General features: G+C 40.7%; 2 protein-coding genes across 7 annotated transcripts in view; one reads left to right on the top strand and one right to left on the bottom strand.

Moving 5' to 3' along the window:
- Positions 1-22015, top strand: part of TBC1D24 (TBC1 domain family member 24) — a 30727-nt gene that overhangs the window by 3424 nt on the left and 5288 nt on the right. For 4 of the 6 annotated variants that reach the window (XM_081888020.1, XM_081888018.1, XM_081888016.1 and 1 more), the window contains exons 2-6: positions 11527-12561; positions 15077-15094; positions 19009-19167; positions 20088-20151; positions 20823-20918. In XM_081888020.1, coding sequence (XP_081744146.1) covers positions 11603-12561; positions 15077-15094; positions 19009-19167; positions 20088-20151; positions 20823-20918 — 1296 coding nt within the window. In that variant the 5' untranslated portion in view covers positions 11527-11602. Of the gene's footprint in view, positions 1-11526; positions 12562-15076; positions 15095-18990; positions 19168-20087; positions 20152-20822; positions 20919-22015 lie in introns of all 6 variants that reach the window. The other 2 variants (XM_081888019.1, XM_081888021.1) reach the window with 2 other exon arrangements.
- Positions 16347-22015, bottom strand: part of IFT140 (intraflagellar transport 140) — a 281216-nt gene continuing 275547 nt past the window's right edge. Inside the window, exon 27 of the mRNA XM_081887923.1 lies at positions 16347-16359. The gene's annotated coding sequence lies outside the window, so the exon portion shown is untranslated. The remainder of the gene's footprint in view (positions 16360-22015) is intronic.

The following is a 22015-nucleotide window of genomic DNA, read 5'->3' as shown; positions in this document are numbered from 1 at the left end:
CGGGGATTCAAACCGCCGACCATGCGATCGGCAAGTCCTAGGCGCTGAGGTTTTACCCACAGCGCCACCCGCGTCCCAATGTACAGGTTACAGATTCTTCAGGTTACAGACTCCGCTAACCCATAAATAGTACCTTGGGTTAAGAACTTTGCTTCAGGATGAGAACAGAAATCGTGCTCCGGCAGCAAGCGGCCCCATTAGCTAAAGTGGTACTTCAGGTTAAGAACAGTTTCAAGTTAAGAACGGACCTCCAGAACGAATTAAGTTCTTAACCCAAGGTACCACTGTATCTCTTTTTAAGAGTCACAGAAGCAAGAAGGAGGTTGCAATGTTTACTAACTCCAAGTGATACCTGAACAGTATGGTGGGTGACTGTTGACTTATCAGCAACTGACCACTTTTAACATTTACCAGTATATTTTTATAAGCTGGAGGTACAGCTAAGAAAACAGAATCGTTTTAAAACATATTAGGCTGGAAGGGGGGGTGTACACAGCTGGCAACTTAAGTGAGAGAAACAGGGAGGAGAGGAAATTGGTTTGGGACTCTTATGGGGAAATAGAGGATAAAATTAGAAGGGAATCTGGGAGGCAAAAGGGAACCTGTAAAAAGTCATTTTCAGGACATGAGGGACAAGGAGTGGTAATAGCTTTGGTTATGACAGAAGACAATAAATATGTCCTTGTTACTAAGCAGAATTTCCTCATCCGTTTTCAAGTTGCTTTGATCATATAATTTCATCAGATTGAGGAAAATATGCTTGATGATAACTGCCAAGCATGTTTTCTTTTTTAAGGCTTGCAAAAAGCGACATATTTTTGTAGGCATTGCTGTGAGCAGGCCTGCTATATATTATTCTGTAGTGTTATTTTGGGGACATTTCTGCATGCATTGTCTCTTACTGCTTAACAAGATTTGTGCAGAAGCCCACAAAAATAATAGTAATAGCATACTACCAACATCCAACTCCCAGTAGTCTTCCCCTTCATACAGCCCCTCTTATTTCTGTTCTTTTGGGGATTTTAAGAACAAATTCAGACAGATTGCACCTTTACATTTAGACTAATGTTTCTATGTTATCAGAGGCACTTATTTCTTGCATCCTTTCCCACATCTCTATATTTTCCTTTTTGCTGTTGTTGAATTCTTGGCTCTTGTCCTAGTCTTTCCACCTGTTTGTTCTTACTGGTACAGGAAAAACAGTCTACCAAGCAGATTTTTTGTGGATGGTCGGTTGCAGTCTCTGAGAAACTCAGTTTACAAGCAGTAAATGAGGTTTTTCTTCAAATTAACTGTTTATGAAAGAAGCAGATCGATCTTTCATGCAACTCTACAACCTACTCCAGACACTGGTGAACCCAATGCCAGGTGAACCCAATGCCAGGTGTAAGGAAGCCAAGTACTGTATTTTTTGCTCTATAAGACTCACTTTTTCCCTCCTAAAAAGTAAGGGGAAATGTGTGTGCATCTTATGGAGCGAATGCAGGCTGCTCAGCTATCCCAGAAGCCAGACTAGCAAGAGGGATCGCTGCTTTCGCTGAGCAGCGCTCCCTCTTCCTGTTCTGGCTTCTGGGATTCAGAATATTTTTTTCTTGTTTTCCTCCTCCAAAAACTAGGTGCGTCTTAAGGTCTGGTGTGTCTTATAGAGTGAAAAATACGGTATTTTTTCCACCTCAACCGTATATCTGATTGAAGTGACTTATTTTTCTAAGTGCCCATCATTGTAAGCAGTGCTGTATGCATAGAGATAGACTTGCCTACTGCAGAGACTGGGGCACACAGAGATTCTGCAATATTTTTCACACAGAAAAATGTTGACTCCCCGCATTCAGTCCCATTTGAAGGTCTAAAAGGCTACAGCTGGACTTTCCCTCTGCAACATTTCATTTGCGCCACCATCCCTACTTCATGAGTGAATGACAACTACTGTCTTGTATGGGAGAAAAGGTTGTACAAGGTCAGCACTGGAATGAAGAGTAAATCTTCCCCCTGCCCCTGGTGACCTCCAGTTACCTGGAGTGGCATTTTCATCTGTGTTCCTCCATCACACCTAGTTAACTTTTTACTTCTGAACTGAATAGAAGCCACCCTGCATCCACACAAATAGATCTTCACCTAAGTAACTCTGGTTTACTCCTTTTTTTAAAAAAACAACAGGATGTATTTCATTCACATTGTTTACAGGCTTGGAGCTTTCTATGCAGAATTAAGTCAGACAGGTTGTAGAGTTGCATCCATCTTGATGGTCCTCAATTGTGGCTTCTTAAATTTCTTTCACAAAGTCAAGGGTTTCTGTTGGTTCATGAAATACGGTGAGCTGAAATTCAAAGTCTTTGCCCACTTCAGATATAACCAAAATAATGGTTTCTTACAAGTACAAGCCTTGGGCTCATACACTCTTTTTTTTTTATAATAATTTTTAATGATTTTCAAAACATATAACATACAACAAACACAAGAAAACACATATATCTCAACAAACAAAAACATACAAATAAAATTGACTTCCCCATACCTCCCTTTTACCGCATCCTTATTTTTCCATTTTTTAGCAACCCTTAAATCAATTTTTCTAATTAACTCTCTTTTGAATCTTCTTAAGATTAACATTTACAGCTGTAATTCTCTGTTTCTTACCCCTTAACATCTTATCAATCCACAATTTTACAACAATTTTTAAGATATACTTTAAATTTTCCCCAATCCTCCTCCACTGTCTCTTTCCTCTGGTCGCGGATTCTGCCGGTCATCTCTGCCAGTCCCATTTATTCCGTCACCTTCGTCTGCCATTCTTCTAGAGTAGGTAGTTCTTGCATCTTCCAATACTTTGCCAACAGGATTCTTGCTGCTGTAGTTGCATACATAAAAAATGTCCTATCCTTTTTTGGTACCAGTTGGCCGACCATGCCCAAGAGAAAAGCCTCCGGTTTCTTTACAAATGTCCACTTAAGGACTTTCTTAATTTCATTGTAGATCATCTCCCAGTAGGCCTTAATCTTTGGGCAGGTCCACCAAAGGTGGTAAAAAGTTCCTTCAGATTCCTTGCATTTCCAGCAGTTATTATTGGGCAGATGATAGATCTTTGCAAGCTTGACTGGGGTCATGTACCACCTGTAAATCATTTTCATTATGTTCTCTTTCAAGGCACTACATGCCGTAAACTTAATACCGGTGGTCCATAACTGTTCCCAGTCAGCAAACATAATATCATGGCCAATGTGGGCTCATACACTCTTCTCCCTTCTGTGTTTGCTGTACAAACTAGATTTCATTGCAGAGATTCACTTAATCTGTGGATGCTTTCACAGAGCTTGAGAACCAACCCAAGAAAACATAAATATTTTCACAAACTGGGAATAAGCAGTGGTAGTTTGGCTGCATTCAGTGAGTTCATGAATAGATTGAGATTTGAACAGGTTTGTGCTCTTAGTCACTATACTACACAAGTGGTCATTAGTGTGTGATTATTGCCCACACATACTCTGCTTGGATTACTGTGAATATGCAGAGCACAAGCAAGGTCATAGTTGTAAGCTTCCACATTTCCAGCGCTTGGCCTTATCTTATGGCACTGAGGGGCTGCTAAGATACAGGGAGTCGTAGGTTTTATCTCCTGAAGTCTATTCAGGGCACTATTGTCAATTTATAAATGAACTCATGGAACAAAACGGAATACAACTGGACAGATCAATAGTCATGCTGCACATTCTAACAAAGCCCTTAACTTACCAGGGAAATTGCTTTCAGACCTCTTGTACATAAAGCTAACTACTTCTGTGACCTAATCTGAAGAAGGGAATCTAATGAATAACCATTCACCTGGTCTTTTGGTCAAGTTCTCTTTCACTGATTTTTGGACAGTGAGGGTGCAAAATTATCCAAGTGAGTTATTCAAAAAAATTATGCAAGGTGGCAGCATGCATGTTTTAAATGCGATCTAAGCATAAATTTTATAAGTGAATATGCCTAGATGTTTATCCTTTCAAAATACAGAAGAGAACATTTTTTCAGTAGCTAACAAAACACCTTTACTCTTCTCTCACTGCCTCCATTTCTTCCCCTTTTATTTGCCAGGAGGTAATGGGACCAGTGGCCATGATCTTAGTTTTTTTGAAGTTGAGCTTCAGACCATATTTTGCGCTCTCCTTTCACCCTCATTAATAGGTTCTTTAATTCCTCCTCACTTTCTGCTATCAAAGTTGTGTCATCTGTTGATATTTATTCCGGCAATCTTAATTTCGGTTTGGGATTCATCCAGTCCAGCCTTTTACATGATGAATTCTGCATACAGTATAAGTTAAATAAGCAGGGAGACAATATAGAGCCTTGTCGTACTCCTTTCCCAATTTTGAACCAATCACTTGTTCCATATCCAGTTCTAACTGTAGCTTCTTGTCCATTAAAAGCTCTTTTCCTGTAGTATCTGATATCCGCAACTATGAAATATATATATGCCAGATGGACTGGTTGCTGACATATCAAAGATGGTCTTGTGTGATATATTTAATCAGGTAATTAAATAGGCACAAGATAATAGTAAAGTACTGAGCGCTGTTCCAAGGCTATTGTGACTATTATGCCATTTTTATTGCATTTGGATATGTAAGCTTAACACAGGGTTCATCAGGAAGCCCAAGAAACTGCTGATGTTTGAATCCTTCTGTTTCTTAACAGCACTTCTGCTTATGATTGGGTGGTATTTATATCACATCTGTGCTGCTCAAGCAATGCTGAGTGGTTTTTGGAAATGCCATTCCATCTTTCCCTTAGTCACTAAACCTTCTCTTTCCTCAATACCAATTATTTGTCTGGGTCTCTGGAGAACTATTTAGCTCCTGGTGGTTTTGCACAGCCAGCTGTAATTAAATGCATGTAGTAATCTCTAACATTCATTACAAAGAGTTGAAGAATCTTAATGCGGGTTTTTAACACCACTCTATTTGCTGCTCTTGAGTTAGCCGTGTGGTTACAAGACTTGATTCATGAACTCTTCATAGAAGGCAGTGCGAGGGGTTAGATGTGGCATGCCACATCTGCCAGTCACACAATTTTGCTTTTTATTTTACTACATTTAGTTGTAACATGGTTTTCAGATTGGATTGCTCCTAGGGTCTGATTTCCAGGGCAGCTGAGTTCTCTCAGAATGGAGGAAGACACTTGAGTTCTGATAGTCCACAATGGACATGTGTGCTCCCTACCCTACCTCTAATTCTCATACCCACAACAGAAAAATGTAATTTCATCTGTCTTCCGAAATAATCCCTAAGTGGAGGAGGTAGCACAAGTAGCTACTGTGCTTGGATGATTGTCCCTCGCTATGTTGTGATCTATGCTCTTGATGGTATTCGATCAAGAAATGCTGGTATTTGGGCTTTGTCAAAAATGAAGTTGAAGTAATTGTTGGATTCATTTATATAGTATTGTTATTTTTAAAAAAGTGCTTCAATTGCCTTTCTCCTTGTAATAACACTCTGGCCTGATTCACAAAACACACTTGTTGACTTAGCAAGACTGTGTGAACATGTTGGCTCCCAGAGAGGACCTCACACAAGCTTTACTCTTCCTTGGTCTTTCTTGCTGGCACGCCAAGCTAAACCAAGGTTTGGCTTAGTGTGTCATCCAAATAGTGTTAGAAACTGAGATATGAAAGCTAGGAGCTAAATGGCACCTTAAACCTAGGTTATGGGCACAACAATGGAATGTCTAGGCACACTTTTTATAACAAGAATACAAAACTGAAAATAAATGAACTGCAGCTAAAATATTATGGTCATTTTTCACATGGTCTAGTCCCTCCCCTGCCAACCCCCATAATCATCTTAAGAGGGTCTCCTGTCTTCAGAGAGTAGCTGGAAGTGGGGAGGCAGAAAAAGGTCCTCCTTTCCTCCCACTCTGCAGTTTTAATCTGAAATCTTAAGTACAGTACTGCACCCAGAGCTCAGAAACTGCTTGCGCTAATTAAATTCCCTTTGCAAAATGCGCCTAGAACAATGCGAGTTTTGAACACTGCATCCAAACCAGGACTCGTGGGTAAGCATTCTCCCCACTAACCATGAGTTTCAGCCAAGGTTTGTTCGTTGGAACAACTCATTATTAGTGAGCAGAAAATGTAACCACAAGTCCCAATCTGGATGACACCTTGGCTTGTCTTAGTATGATACAGCAGCAAAAAGGACCACAGAGGAACAAAGCGACTATGAGGCCCTCTCCAGTAGCCTACACAGTCACATTGTCTTGTTGTGTGAACCTGTTATACAGTGGTACCTTAGTTCTCAAACTTAATCCATTCCTAAGTCCGTTCCAAAACCAAGGCACACTTTCCCATAGAAAGTAATGCAAAACGGATTAATCCGAAAAAGCATCAAAAACAAAAACACAAAATAGCAAAAGCACCAAACTTAATCCATTCCAAAAGTCCGTTTCACTTCCAAAATGTTCGAAAACCAAGGCACAGCTTCTGATTGGTGCAGGCACCCCAGAAACAATAGCCAACAGCCACATCAGATGTTCGGCTTCCAGAAAACATTCAAAAACCGGAACACTTCCAGGTGTTTGGGAACCAAGGCGTTTGACAACCAAGACACCACTGTATATAGATTCAGAGGAAAAATAGATCAGGAAGCAATTGTCACCTGAAACACTGGCTAGGTTAGCATGAGTTACTGTGATCTACATTCCTGTAGTCCCAGTTTAAGTGGTGAAGGAAGCTGATGCTGATGTACACAAAGCCTGAGGCAATTCACAGGGAGATAATCGAACTACATTTAACCTCATTAAGGCAATCCATTGAACTCAGTGCATCAGTGTTGGACTATTCCACTACAGAAACAGTATTTCATTAACTCTCATAGATGAACTGAGGTAGACATTTCCTGAGGTGAGAGAATTGTTTCTGTTGCCAATAATGCATGTCTTATTGTTCAGTAAATCTAATGTTTCCTGTTGCTGCACTTGTCTAGACTTCTGCATGTCTGTTTAAAGAAAACTGAAGCTTTGCAAATCCTTTGGAGCTTTTCTTTACCCCCACAAAAAAAGTTTATGACACTAATTTGGAACTTGGTCTTCCTGGCCCCATAGTAGCCTTTCCCTAGTAGAATGGTCCCTCTTCTAAATACAGCAATACCCATAAGGAATGGCATCAGTGTAAATACCATGAAACTGATACTTAAAAACCTTACCTTGTCCACTAGTAACATCCCTTGCTCAATTCAAGACTGGGACAAAAATAATCGCTGAACAAGTGCTGACCATCCAAAAGTGTGTGTGTGTCTGTCTGTCTGTTTGTTTAGAAATCTGGAAGAGCTGATATAAACAAGAATGGAGCCCTTGGAAATGGTCTGTTTGTATAAAGTGAGGTGCCATTACACTCATTCTGCTTATTGCATTACTTCAAAGATTTAGGCATCTGTGTGATATTGTGGATCTGGTCCCATATTTGTGAATGTGTCCTTGTGTCCATATGTGTCCTTGTAGCATTAATGGTAAGAAATGTTAGAGTTAATACAGAAATTAAGGAAGAAGGGGTGTTAACCTTTTTCACTTCTACAGTATTTTTGTACTAATAATAGATACCCGCATTCTCCTAAGTTGCAAAAACTTTACTGTATAAAATGTCAACACAGTTCTGATTGAGTTCTCTGGGGGAATGCCAAATGGTCTGCTCTTCTTAATCAAACCAAAGAAGGTATGTTGCCCTTCCAAATAAATCCACAAAAGTTATTAGCCATATATATGCACCTACATTAGGTGTATATGACCCAAAATGAATTAAGGATCTGACTTTTTATAAAAACTTGGTTGACAGCGATAATAAGTTACCAGGCAAGTGACTGGGCTACAGGTAAGAGCACAAATCAAGGTTTCACCTGTTCCCTTCTTCTGTAGCTTGCTACTGTACTTTAAAAACCATGATTGGCCACTATTTCCTGACTCAGTTGGAAACTATTAACCATAGTCTCTAGGTTGTATGCAGTAGGCAAGATTAACTGAGCCTTCTTGGTCTGTTTATATTAGCAGGCAAAGAGAAGAGTCAAGTGAGAGCAAAGGGTTTGTGTGCAGGTTGCTCAAAAGCTTGTGCATATCCTGGCTTTTTATCAGACCATTCTGCCATGGTCAAATCTATGTTTAAGTCTACAGCTACTCACTTTAATAGCTAAATGATACTTCTATGTACAGAGCTCAAATATTGCTGTGTTAGAAGCAGGGCTGTTTAGATCTCTCTGGGAAGCTTACATTAGACTTCTACAGAAAACAGAATGCTGGCTAGCTGGACCTTGGTTTCATCCAACAAAATAATCTCAACTACTTTCTCAGCAAATTTCTAGCCCTTAGTGTTGCAACGGTAGACCAGAAAGTAGTGCTGTGACTGATGCAGTCTCAAAAGCCAAGAGGAAGAGGATTTTCTGAGACTAATAAAAGAAGTGGCTCAGCTAAGCTGTATAGACAGGCCAGTTGAGGAGGATCAGATTCCCATCCATTCAGATCTGACGGCTGATAGAGACCAGAGCATCATAGTTCTTTGTGCCTCCCTGTGACTAACAAGATTAATTTACATGAAACAATCACCAGTGTTGTTGCATTATTTAATCGAGTTACAGCACCTGAATTTCTTCGTAGAAAATAGTTTTTTGCTTTTCTTGGAAGAGGGGCTGTGGGGTTCACAGTTCTGCAAAAAGTGTTGTGGAGAGTTGCTACTAAAGAGGCAGCAGTCTGCAGTTGGCAATCTGACCAAATCAGGGATGTGACTCAAGACAACCTTACCAGGAACACTTAATCCCTGTTGGGTAATCCATAACAGTGGACTAAAATACTAATTATTTCCCATTCTGCCTCCTAATCCCAGCCCCTTTTTAAAAAGAACAGAGACACTGTCTCAGCAAACAGTGAACCTGTCGGGAACCAGCAGTGCTGGAAACTGACTTCTGCCATTAAATCCAAACTGTCTCTTGTTTGCAGGGGTTTTACTTTTGTTTTTCTCAGTTCTGTTTTTTGGTCAAACTCTTTGTGCATATTTAAAAACGAATATATTTTGCAGAGCACAGACACTGAGATTTCAAAAGGTACAGAAGCTCATTCCATAAATGAATTGTCTTTAAGGTGGCTGCTATTTTCAAGCCTGATAAAAATAAATGTTCGAGGGCAACAGCTGTGATTCTCACCTATGCACTCTCCTGTAAACCCTGTACTGTATACTTAACTGGAATGTACAAGTAGGTTGATCTGTTCATGCTGAAGCAGGAGAAAAAGGAACTCTGCCAAAGAGGAAATTTTGATTGCAACTGTATACTAATACAGTGGTACCTCGGGTTACATACGCTTCAGGTTACAGACTCTGATAACCCAGAAATAGTGCTTCAGGTTAAGAACTTTGCTTCAGGATGAGAACAGAAATCGTGCTCCGGCAGCGCGGCAGCAGGAGGAGGCCCCATTAGCTAAAGTGGTGCTTTAGGTTAAGAACAGTTGCAGGTTAAGAACGGACCTCTGGAACAAATTAAGTACTTAACCCGAGGTACCACTGTAGTAAACTTATCTTCTGTGTGTGGATCCTTGCATAGCCAAAATAGCACCAACTCTGGCAAGGATTGGATTTGTAGAAGTATTTTTTTTTTAAGGAAAAATATTTAAGGGGTGAGGAGATATTTTTGAAAAATACTGATGGGCTATTTGGGGGTGGGTGGGGGGAATAGAATGGAGTGTTCTGGAAAAGGGCATGGCCAGCTGGAATTCTAAACAGAAGAATATGCTGCAGCTGTTCCCACTTGTAACCCTTTAACCGTGTATTATAAAGGTGGCTAACCAGTGGCCCTCTAGAAGTTGGAATTCAAATACCATCAGCCTTGGCCAGCATGACCAGTAATAGGGGTGTTGTAGTCCAGCAAGGCAACAGATTAGCTGATATAGAACCTACACGTGATATTCTATGTAGACCCATAGAGTGTTGCATGTAATGTGTGATGCAGTTCTGATTCTCTGCACGCGCCTGATATAGTTCCAAACCATATCTGCATAGGGCTTCCTAAAGACATGGGTTGTATCAGAGTAGAATAATTGAAATGAATGTGCCTGAGTTAGGTCATAAATTTTAATCGGTCTACTTGTGAGTAGGACTAACATTGGCTATATCATCTGATCTGACACTATACTAATTTTCAGACTAATGTGGAATCTCAGATATCCAGATTAATATTCAACCAAGATCTTGATTTAGCTGGACAAGGACTTGCCCTCATTGCCATGCCTATTTATACGCAGTATTTATAAGCATGTTTTCCTTAGAGTAGGCAAAGGTTCAGAATTTTAACAGAAGTGAGACAACACCCACTCTTGGCACATGAGCCAGTATTTCATGCATTAGTGTAACCTGTTATAGAAAACATATTGATAGACACTTAATTTCTTAGTTATCTGGTTTTTAAGTGATGGAGGACCACTTAACCTGTCTTTTATTAAGTCTGTCATAGCACTTAATGCAACAGCCAATAATGAATTTCCAAAGCTCTGCTTACAAAAGCAAATTTGCTTTTCTATTGGAAAGCTGCTGCTTAAACTTTGGGACTAAACAATTTATTGCCATTCTACAGACAGACTAACTATGTGCATGGTGAACGTACATCCCTAACTTTGTTGTTGGACTCCTGCTCTTCCAAGTGTTGTAAAAAGCCTATGTTAACCTGACTTGTTAGGCTGTATCTTCCAGAGGATTAGCCCTGTTCGTTACAGCAAAAAGAACCAGAGTCCTGTGGCACTTGAAAGACTAATTTATTATGGCATTAATTGATTAGGCTTTAAGGTACTACAGGATTCCTGTTTTTATTTGGCTACAGCTAGTAAAATCCTTTCCTGCCTATGACCTAGTACGCTCACGAAGCCATTGCATTTCCTAAAAAGCTTGATAATGTAGTCTCCTGTGGCAAATCCTTCCTCAAAAGACAGAGGATTCTGATAATGGCAGTAACATTTGCATCTTTATTTTCTGATGTCCTGTATAATTTTCCCTCACCTCCCTGCTTTCTGGTACCATATAAATAAGATGTGCTGGAAAGGAACGTTTGAGGCGAATTACAGTGGTACCTCAGGTTACAAATGTTTCAGGTTACAGATTCTGCTAACCCGGAAGTAGTACCTCGGGTTAAGAACTTTACTTCAGGATGAGAACAGAAATCACGCGGCAGCAGGAGGCCCCATTAACTAAAGTGGTACCTCAGATTAAGAACAGTTTCAGGTACCTCCTGAACGGACCTCCGAAACGAATTAAATTCTTCACCAGAGGTACCACTGCATTCTTCAGCTCAGCTTACTACAGTTTTCAGCTACAGAACAGTGTATTACACAGATAGAAAAGGTTAAGCCACTGAGGAGGAAAATACATCAGTTTAAAATTAATAAGCCATTAATTACTGGAGTGAAGCCCCTTTGCAGGCAGTCTGGAACTTGCACTCCACTGCCAATAGCAGGACAAGCTAGGAACAACTTGTGTTCTTGACACGAAAGTAGCCGTAACCTGTTGTGTGCTTTGTTCTTTTCCAGGAAAAAGTGAAAGTGCTTCAAGGGCCAGATAAGATACTTGTTTTTATGTCATTCTGCGAAGACTATCCTAATAGCTATGGGTGAATATAGCCGCTTTATAGACTGGGATAAAATGGATTCTACAATCCAGGACCAGGATGCAAAGGAACTGACCAGCACAGAATTTCAGGACCTGAAGCAACTGGCTCGCCAGGGATATTGGGCCAAAAACCACTCTTTAAGAGCCAAAGTGTACCACAAACTGATTAATGATATCCCTTGCCGCACAGTGACTCCAGATGCCCACGTCTACCGGGACATTGTGGTGAAAATTGCTGGCAAACGTAACAGCGGCAGTCTTCCGCTTCCAGAATTTGTGGACAACAGCCTTGTTCCCACTTACTGCCTGAATGCAGAAGGCATTGTGGCAGTCAGGAAGATAATTTCATGCATTGCAAGCCAGTTCCCGGACATATCATTCTGCCCAGCTCTGCCTTCAGTGGTAGCACTTCTCCTCCATTACAGTAGGGATGAAGCAGAGTGCTTTGAGAAAGTCTGCCGCATCCTTGCCTGCAACGATTCCTCCAAGCACTTCATTGATCAGACGTTCTTGGCTTTTGAGTCGTCTTGCATGACTTTTGGCGATCTGGTTAACAAATACTGTCAAGCGGCCCACAAGCTGATGGTAGCAGTTTCCAAGGATGTGCTAGAAGTATATTCAGACTGGCAACGGTGGCTTTTTGGAGAGCTGCCTCTGATTTATGTTGCACGGGTCTTTGATGTATTCTTGGTAGAGGGCTACAAGGTTCTATACCGTGTTGCACTAGCTCTTCTCAAATTCTTTCATAAAGTCAGGGTTGGGCAGACTATGGAGTCAGACAACGTTCAGCAGGACATCCGAGCTTTCGTTAGGGATATTGCAAAGTCAGTGTCTCCTGAGAAACTGCTAGAGAAAGCTTTTGCGATTCGGCTCTTTTCACGGAAGGAGATCCAGCTTTTGCAGATGGCCAATGAGAAGGCTCTTCAGCAGAAAGGCATAACCGTCAAACAGAAGAGGTAAAAGGGATTCATATATACTCCAGAGAAGCCTTCCCTCTCCTCTAGTAATGCTCTTGACTTACATGTGAAGTGGATATTGTTGCAAAAGCAAAATAATGTGGGTGCTCAGTGGAAAAGTATAGAGACTGTACCAACTTGACTGAATAATTACATGTGTATGTTTTGCTTTTTCAGCTTCTGATGATTGGGCTTTTAAAGAACTTTAATTTTTCACAAGGACCATAGTGGTGGAGCTCTTTCAATGCTTAATTCAAAGCACTAGTCATGTTTTTTAAAACTCTAAATAGATTATGTCTTAAGTCTAAGAGACTGTGACTTCCCATATGAACTTGCCCCCTTCATTAAGATCTGAAGAGGGTCTTCACTGCATTTGCAAAGCCTCAACTACTAATGGGAGAAGTAGGAGAAAGCCTTTTCCGATGCCCCACCTAGATTATAGAACTCCTATAAAAGGCATTCTTCTTTCAATATATTTTTGACCTGCTTAGTTGTGAGTTACTTTTCCCCTCTTTAAATCTCTTTTTGTTGTTGATGAAATTGTGATGGCTTTCTTTTGAAATGTTGGAAGCTGCTTTGAGCATCTTAAAAATAATGGAAAGGTGAGGTGCATTTTTATAATGAATAGAAGCTCAGAAGACAAGTAAAGGCAAAGGTACCCAGAGTTGTTAGGTTTTGTGAGAGATGCTTAACTTCTGTTTCAGAATCAGACCTACAGAAGGCATGCTGGATGCAGCAAAACACAATTGTTTCTAATTTTCAATAAAAAAGCCTTAGGAGGTTGGAATTTTGAGCGCAGGAAGTTGCCTTATCATTCCTCTCCTGCCCCCTCTTTTACTTGCTGTTTGCTCAAAAATGCCTTCTGCTTTCTTTCCCACATGGTTCCAGATGTTTATATAGTAGCTGAGATGGATGATTTTGAACATAAAACAGCTAGAGAGAAAAGGGTAACACACCCCGTTCCCTTCTGCTTGTCTTCAATAGCCTCCTAAGGCTACTTTTCATTAAAAGTTAAAATGATTTTACGACATATATTTGTGTTACAGGTAGGTAGCCGTGTTGGTCTGCTGAAGTCAAAACAAAATAAAAAGATTCCTTCCAGTAGCACCTTAGAGACCAACTAAGTTTGTTATTGGTATGAGCTTTTGTGTGCATGCACACTTCTTCAGATACTTCTTCAGATGGTATCACCACAAAGAAAGGCTATTTATCCCAGGGGGTTGGACTAGATGACCCTCAGGTCCCTTCCAACACTACAATTCTGTGATTCTACCATTCTGTGACCTCAACTACATTGCTTGACTGTAGATTGCTCTTACAGAAATTCACTTGTCCAATATGCAAGAAAGAGAAACACACAGTGGAAATGGAACTGGTATTAACTATGAACTAAGGCAGAGGTTTTAAACTGATCTGTGAGTTGCATTTGGGTGGCCTGTGGAAAGGCTGCATCATGGATTTGCCAGTAGCAAAAAGTGCCAAGCGCCCAGTTAATTTTGAACACTGGCTTACAATCTATAAAGACAAACTTAAGAGAAATGGGGGAAAGGGCTACAGCTAAAAGTACTAAAACTGGGCAGAGTTAAGTGCACGAGGCATCTTTGATGAAAGAGCCCTTTAAGATGTTCCGCTGGGGCTTATTCAGCTGACAAGTGTTTGTGAAAGCCTTGAAGTTTCTATATTCTTGTCAGAAGCATTGACATTTCAGAGATTTGGGTCAGTGTTCTAAATATTCGATTTATCGTTAGTCGAAATAGCACAAGACCAGTGGCTGACAGGCATGAGAACGTTGTGCTTTTGTATAAGCTGAAGAACAGCTAGTATTCTGTAATCACAGAAACTTGACTGGAGGAAATGTGTTCTGATTGTGTGACCCAAAATGTAAAGCTTCAAGGAGCTCGGTTAACATCCTCACAAATAATTTCTTAGCATTTCACACATGCAAATGGTTTGGTTTTTGAAATTATGTAATCTGCACCTGTCCAATTTTCCAAGGGGATTCCATTTTTATGTTAACTCTGTATTTTTGTAATATTTTGTTTAAGTTGTCTGTTGTTGCTTCATTTTTTGTACACCACTTAGATATATTTTTAATACATTAAGCGGTATGGAAATTAAATAATCCAGATCAGATCAAATCAAGTCAAAGGGTAAGTACCACAGCACTAAAGACCCAGTTTCTACATTGTGCGAAACAGGAAAACCTCAACAACAGAGCGCAGTCGCTTATAAGGAGTGAGAGTAGAAGGGAAGGTTGAGGGGCAAGTGCAAAAGTCATGAGCAGTTAGGTGAAAGAGACATTGTATAGAAAGATAAATGTGATAAGAGAATCGAGGAGGAAGAACTGTGATACAATGGTTGGGTGTCCATCTGTTCTTTAATCTCGTTCATTTGACTTCAAATCTTACTCTTGAGTTTTTCTCTAGGCTCTAATTTACTGAACTTTTCTTGATTTCTCTCTCTCTTTTGTCTCGTACTGTCATTTCCCTGTCTGCTGCACCCCTCCTCTTTGCAGCATTGCATCCCCAAAAAGGTAGGTTTCAAGATTTGAATACTCCACGCTTTTCTCTTCTGCCTTGGCTTCACTTCCTAATGGCTGTTATTGCGGCTTATGCTTGGCTGGTTATGCCAGTACTTACTGCAGTATCAGATGGAGGGGAAGTGGAAGGTGGGGGGGTTGCAATTCACAAATGTCTTTCCAGAGCTTTTAACAGTCCTGCTGTCAAGTATGCTGTACAAGGTTTGCATTCTAGTCTAGCCTTATTTCTCCGCACTTTCGTGAGGATTTCACTGGTGAAACACAAGCCTATTCTAACATACTGTAGGGGCTACTAGTCTTTTGTTGTTAAAAGAACTTCTGAGTCATATAGTGATAGGCAGATTTTTAACATGAAGTTGCTTTGTGTGAATAGATAAAGATTGTTAATAACTGTAGTACAGGCATCCCCAAACTCGGCCCTCCCCTCCAGATGTTTTGGGACTACAACTCCCATAATCCCTAACTAACAGGACCAGTGGTCAGGGATGATGGGAATTGTAGTCCCAAATCATCTGAAGGGCCAAGTTTGGGGATGCCTGCCCTAGTAGTACAGCCCAAGATAGTTTTGTGCCTAGGGAGGTGTTCAGATGATCTGGTATATAAATTCCACTTAACTATGGTAAGGGTATATTGGCTGCAATTCTTCAGATAGCGTTATAGGCATAAAGTACCTTACTCTTACTGACAGGGTTGTATGTTGCCACTTGTATGTCTGAAGGTGGTTTGAGGACTAAGGCCGGGTTGCTATATGGGAGTCATCCTCCCTGCCATTCAGACAAGCACATGTGGTAGGTGTAAAGTCCCTCCATATAGTGCCTATACATTTACATGTTCCTTGTATTTTGTTCCATCTCCTTGCTTCTGACCACCTCTGCCCTGCTGGTTCATACATATGCTGGTCAGTCGGTCTCTCACATATGTGCATGCGTGTGCTTGCACACGCGCGCGCGCACACACACACACACATATATATAAGCACTTCTCTTGTCTGTTTGCTGCTTTTATTATTTCATGACACTATCCTTCATTTGCCTTCTCCTTTTTCCAGAGAGTCTTTCAAAATAAATGATGGAAAAGTTCCTAGGCCCATATTGCTCTGGGACATGTCAAGCCTCCTTCACAGCCAGATCTCCTCCCGGGCTTGCTCTCAGTGAGCCTTGACCCTTGAATCTCCCTAATTTTTTTCTTCCCTGAACCTTAGTCAGATGGCTGCACATGCTGATTTCCTATCAGGGTCTTCTTTGTTGCTCAGACTTCCCCTCAGTACAAGCAATGACTGCTTTGCACAAGTTATGTTCCTGACCCCCTTGCATGTTGGCGGAGTGCACACAAGCCAGTTACCCTCCCGCCTTTTTTTCAGCCCCTTCTGGGTTGTGGCAATGCATGTGTGCGCTGTCACGTGTCAATTAGTCATTGCCTGTATAACACCAGTTCCTTCCTTCCTTATTTTTTTTCACCTTGGGAGCAACAGAAGCACATTGTACTGGAAAGTTGGAAGAAAGCACCTAAGGTAGCCTGGTGACAATCAGGGGCATGGCTCAATGCATTAAGGCATTAACCAAAAAGAGCTTTCTACAGCCCATGCACAAATACAGAAAATGAATGCAACACATGAAGGTGTGACTAAGTGTGGAACTATTGCCTGCAGCCCAAATTGGATGAATGGCATGTTCTTCCCCACCCTCAGTTAAGCTTGTTTCCAAGATCTTTTTAAAAGTATACAAGCCCATGTGGTATTCAAGCCCATAACTGAGAAGCCAGTAGTGAACTTTTAACAAATTTCTTGTTAGCAGCAGTGCTTTTTTTCTGTGGGGACTCAGGGGTACACGTACCCCTAAACATTTCATGAATCTTTCTACTTTTGTCCATTTAGTGTATTTATTTTTCCCCGATTTGAACCATAAAATGGTGATTTTCTTGAGTCAAAATGAGAGTACCCCTAAAAATTTTTTGGGGGAAATATAAGTACTGGTTAGCATCATGTTTATTAATCACTCTGACACAGGTACACAGTCCATGTGCTTTGGTAACCAGACATGAGATTCATGTTAGCTTGAGCTGCCTAAGCCTTGGTGGTTTTAAGGCTTAGAGATTAGTGATAAATTGTAGCATGCACACTGAACAGAGCAGCCTTCACAAGTTGTGGCTCATGCTTGGAAGGAGACTAATCAACAACCTGATAATCCTCTGCTGATATCATGCAGGCTCCTATCTGCAGTGCTTTGGAAGTACATATAACTGGCTCTGTGGCTTATCTGTACTGAAGGGAACACATCCTGCCCTTAGCATATGCAGTCAACTGTGCATTTTGATTAACTTCTGGTTTAAGGACAGAACATGAGTTGCTTCAGAAAGGCAGCCACACAATTTCTGAAACTGTCACTGCACTTCAGTTAAATTTTGAAACTACCTACAAATAAGCATCCCATTTCCCTCACTTAAGTAGATATGTGCAGGCGATTCCGACTAAACATTACGACAAACTTTCTGGTGACAGATGTTCGACAATGGAACTGGCTACCTTGGAGGGGGATGGAGGTGATGGGAGATTTTTAAAAAAGAGGTTAGATGGTCATCTGCCAGGGATTCATTAGCTGAAATTCCTGCATTGGAGGGGATTGGACTAAATGACTTTGGGTCCCTTCCAACTCCACAGTTCTATCATTATATTAGCCGCTAGTTTTCTGCAAGGTTTACAGTATGCAGATGTGTCCATAATAAAATGGACAGGTGGCTCCCCCCCTTTTTTTTAAGAATGCCTTTTCACTATACGTCACCTGCATTTCAACCCTTCTTCCTAGCATGTACTGTATAATAACTCCAAAGTTTGGCTTGCTTCATGGTACACTTCTTGCATATCTCTGACATAAGCTGTGAAACCTGCATTTAACTCTAGCTTGGCTGTCAAAAAGAACTGGCTATATTTCCTTGTCACTGGCTTGTATGTTATTATCCTGTTTTATGTATTGGCTTCCAGTGCTTTGGAGCAACTGAGCCTTCTGTGGATTCTTTAACTCCATGGATATAGCCACATTCAAGTCTGTTTTCATACTTGGGCAACAGTTGGAAGAGAATTTCCATGAGTGGCACATAGCTCTGAATATATTTATGGTTGTACAGTTTCCTCTGTAATGGTATCATCCGGGTCCCCTGCTGGTTTTGAACTGCAGCAGTCATGGCTGGGGAAGGCTGTTTACATCAAAACCTTCCAAGTGATTTTCAATGGCTATAGCTTTGATTGGTGAATTGGGCTAGCTTGTAAATACGTCTACCAAATCAGTGGGAAAACTATGAAAGGGCAAAGCCAATCCTAGTTGCAAGGAAACAACTTATGGTGTAGTAGGTGTTAAAATTTCCTAGAATTCCCACCATTTGAAAATCTGCATTCTTCCTTGGGGACACAAAAAAATGTACAGCTGTTGATTATTCACATGAAAATCAAATACAGAAAGTAACTTCCTGTTATTCATGTAAAAATGCTGATTTGTATTTAAGAACATTATTTTGACAAAACTTCTTAGGGCTGCTGAGATCTGCACCCTTATACAGAGCTAAACACCACAGCATTAATATGGATATCAAGCCCTCTTAATTTCAAGCTGTGGGCGACTGGAAACCCCTAAGTTGTTTTGCCCTTTTATTGTTTTTCCTGTGGTGTGGTGTTGCCCTCTTTCTGCTCGTAGAGTTACTAGCCCTTCTGCTAGTTTCTGTGTTAGTCATTTACAATGCATCTACGAAGGGAAAGGGAAAGAAATGTTTTAATTTGCAATGCTTCTTTGCCTTCTGGATGTCAAGAAGGGACTCTTTTCTTGCCATAGGCAACAAGTTGAGGCCCAAATTGGGCAGTAGTTGCTTTGGACAAATGCCCATGGCTCCAGTTTTAACACCAGTTTTCTGTTATTCCACAGGCAGAATGTCCACCTGGCAGTTCATGCTGAGAACTTCAAGTCTGAAATAGTTGATGTAAAGAAGATGAGAGACATCTGGTCATGGATTCCTGAGCGCTTTGCACTTTGCCAGCCACTGCTGCTGTTCACCACCTCCGAACATGGCTGCAGCTTAAGCAGGTAAAATGTAGTCAGCACTATTTTAAAAGGAATCTTTGGTACTGTACGCCACAAGATGATGTAGACAATCATAGGCCAATTCTCTTGGCAAGGATGCCTTGCTTCTGTTGTATGATTAATGTTGCTAGAGTCTTGTCTTGCCTTGCATCAACATAAGCAGAGTTTGTAGGCTGGCTTTACATTGAATGTATGTTGTTGTGCTATCAACTCATATAGATCTTTTTTTCTAAGTCAAATCATGGCTTAGTGTGAAAGCATGTGGTCCCAGAAAGGTGATTGCAGCTGCTTTTCCCCTCCCTGGCCATCCTGCTGTTGTTGCCATGGTTTCTTAGCATGTCATCTGAACATTGGCTTGTGGTTTGTCTCACTCCAGACAAACTACAATCTGTAACCAAGATTCATTATTGGTTTACAGTTTAAGGAGATGGACCACAAACCCAGATTTGGATGATGTGCTAAGCCAAACCATGACTTGGATCATAGCAATGCAGCAACAGCAGGACCAGAAATCAAGCAGCCACAACCTTCTCTCTGGGAACCTGCACATTTGTGATGTACTGTGATTTTGCTTAGCGTTATGGACAAACTGAGCCATAGACTATGCTGTGCTATAGAACTGTGGGTTTTTGCTCACTCTTCCTTAGCTGAGAGGCCTAACTGTATGCTAAGGCAACAAGGAATGTTGTGGCATTAAAAAACCTAAGACGTTTATTATGGCATAAGGTTTTGTGAACTAGAGTCTGGTCTTTTAGCACATCACCCAAACAGTTTTTATTGTTGATTAAAGAGGCAGACAATGAACTGGGACTTGATTGGCAGTGTGGTGTGGATGCAAAAAGTGTGTGGAGAGTGTGCAGTTACCAAGACCAGCAGTGGGATGTTTCACTAAGGGAGCATCGTTTTATATGTATCTTTATCAGGTTCTATTCGCATTGCGAGGGACATGAACCAACTCTCCTTCTGATTAAGACAACGGCCCAAGAGGTAAGTTAGTAGGACAAGTAGCAGCTTTATAAAAGACACTTTATAAATTTCATATGATTCACTAATTTGCTGTCCATCAATTATTGTAGTTCCCATAGACAAAAAATGAAATAACTCCTTAGAACTCTCCCTGTTCCACTAACTCATTTGTGCCTTGCTTGCTTAATTAGCACAATTTAGCTGCTTTCTTGGGAAATTTGAATTTGAAATTCAACCTGTTTTCCAGGTTGACGTGTTATGCCACAGACTCCCTTCCCCTACCACTACAGAGGGGTTGCGTCTTCACAGTGCACACACTGCAATATGTGTCTTCTGCACGACTGCAGAGCTATTCAGAAAGACCCATATACATTCTCTCTCCAGGCCCCTGTTGACACTGATAGGAGCAGTCATAAAATGTGATCTTGGTTGATATAGATATAGCTTGCTACCCTAACACCAGGACCACTTCAGAGACAAACCTGGGTTTGCTATATTCAACTGTGAGTTGCTGCTGTTGACAAATTTACATGTTTGATTTGCATTTCACACCTAAGGTGTGTGTTAGGTGTACACCTACAAATGTTATAAGTGTCTCTTTATCTACCAGCTTTGAGACCTTTCAGCATTACAGCTTCAAGTGTTCGAACTTCTTCGTTGTTTCTCTAAAATGGTGGCTATTACCATCCTAGGTCTGTGGGGCTTATTTATCAACCGACTGGAATGAACGCAAACGAGGAGGAAACAAGCTGAGCTTCTTTGGAACAGGGGAATGTTTTGTGTTCAGGGTAAGAAGCAGTAATGTTCACTCTTGCCACAACCACCCCTTGCCTTTGGAGAACAACCTACTGATCAGTTTATAAGACTCAACCTGGCTGCTATTAATAGCAGCAGTTTAACCAACATCATCAGAGCAAACTTTTTTCCAAGTTCTTCAAAAGTCTTCATTAGGCTGAATGTTATGACATTCTACTGCAATAAGTCTTGATTATTGTTGGGTGTCACACTTTTTCTGCCATGATGTATGATGCAGGGTTGTCAAACTAGGAAGTGTAGAAATTTTGAATTATTATTATTGTTAATTGAATTTATATACCGCCCTAAACCTGGAGGTCTCAGGGCGGTTCACAAAAAAGATCACAATATATAAAATGAAAATAAAAACAATAAAACACACACACACCCAAAAAAGATTCCAAGCAGTCGTCAAAGTGCAAAACACGTCTTCATCCAGAAGAGCACTGATTATACAGATAAGTAGGAGGTCATGCTGCAGCTGCTGGTTGCATGTAAAACTTCGGGCAAGGGACCAAGGCACACAGTGTAGTATCGGTGCACATGGATTGTTGATGAGCTACCAAAACAAATGTGTCACTCTGAAGTTGGAAGGCAACTGGATTCAGTCTGCATTTAAAGGTGAACCTACCTAATTTGCATTTTCTGAAACAAGAAGCAAACCAAAACATAGCCATGCTTCAAAATTGACATTTCTCTGAATTCTGCCATGCAGTTCTTTAGCCAAGTAATGTATACAAGAACGTATATGTTAGTGTGCATATAAATATATAACAGTGAAAATAACATACAAGAATGCATTGTATTATGGAATATTGCATAGAAAAATGTGTATATTAGGAAGAATTCGCACTAAAATGCTGATAAATTCACAAGGCCTTTTTTAAAAAATAGCAAAGTGATGTGGAAATGGGGAGAACAGAACTTAAGAGTGGGGAGAAACGAGAAACCAAAAGTTGTAAGTACCCATCCCTAGTTGTAAGTACCTTTTTAAGATTCAATTAACACGAGTCTTTACCATTAAAGTGGCAATCAAGAGGGTAGGGTCACCAAATGAAACATTTGAGTAGCTATCCTGATTTTGCAAGAT

Source organism: Podarcis melisellensis (genome assembly GCF_964234715.1).
Source record: "Podarcis melisellensis genome assembly, chromosome: 14".
NCBI classification, from domain to species: Eukaryota; Metazoa; Chordata; class Lepidosauria; order Squamata; family Lacertidae; genus Podarcis; species Podarcis melisellensis.
The sequence above is the reverse complement of the archived record's forward strand: the minus strand, read 5'-3'. Positions and strand labels throughout refer to the sequence as shown.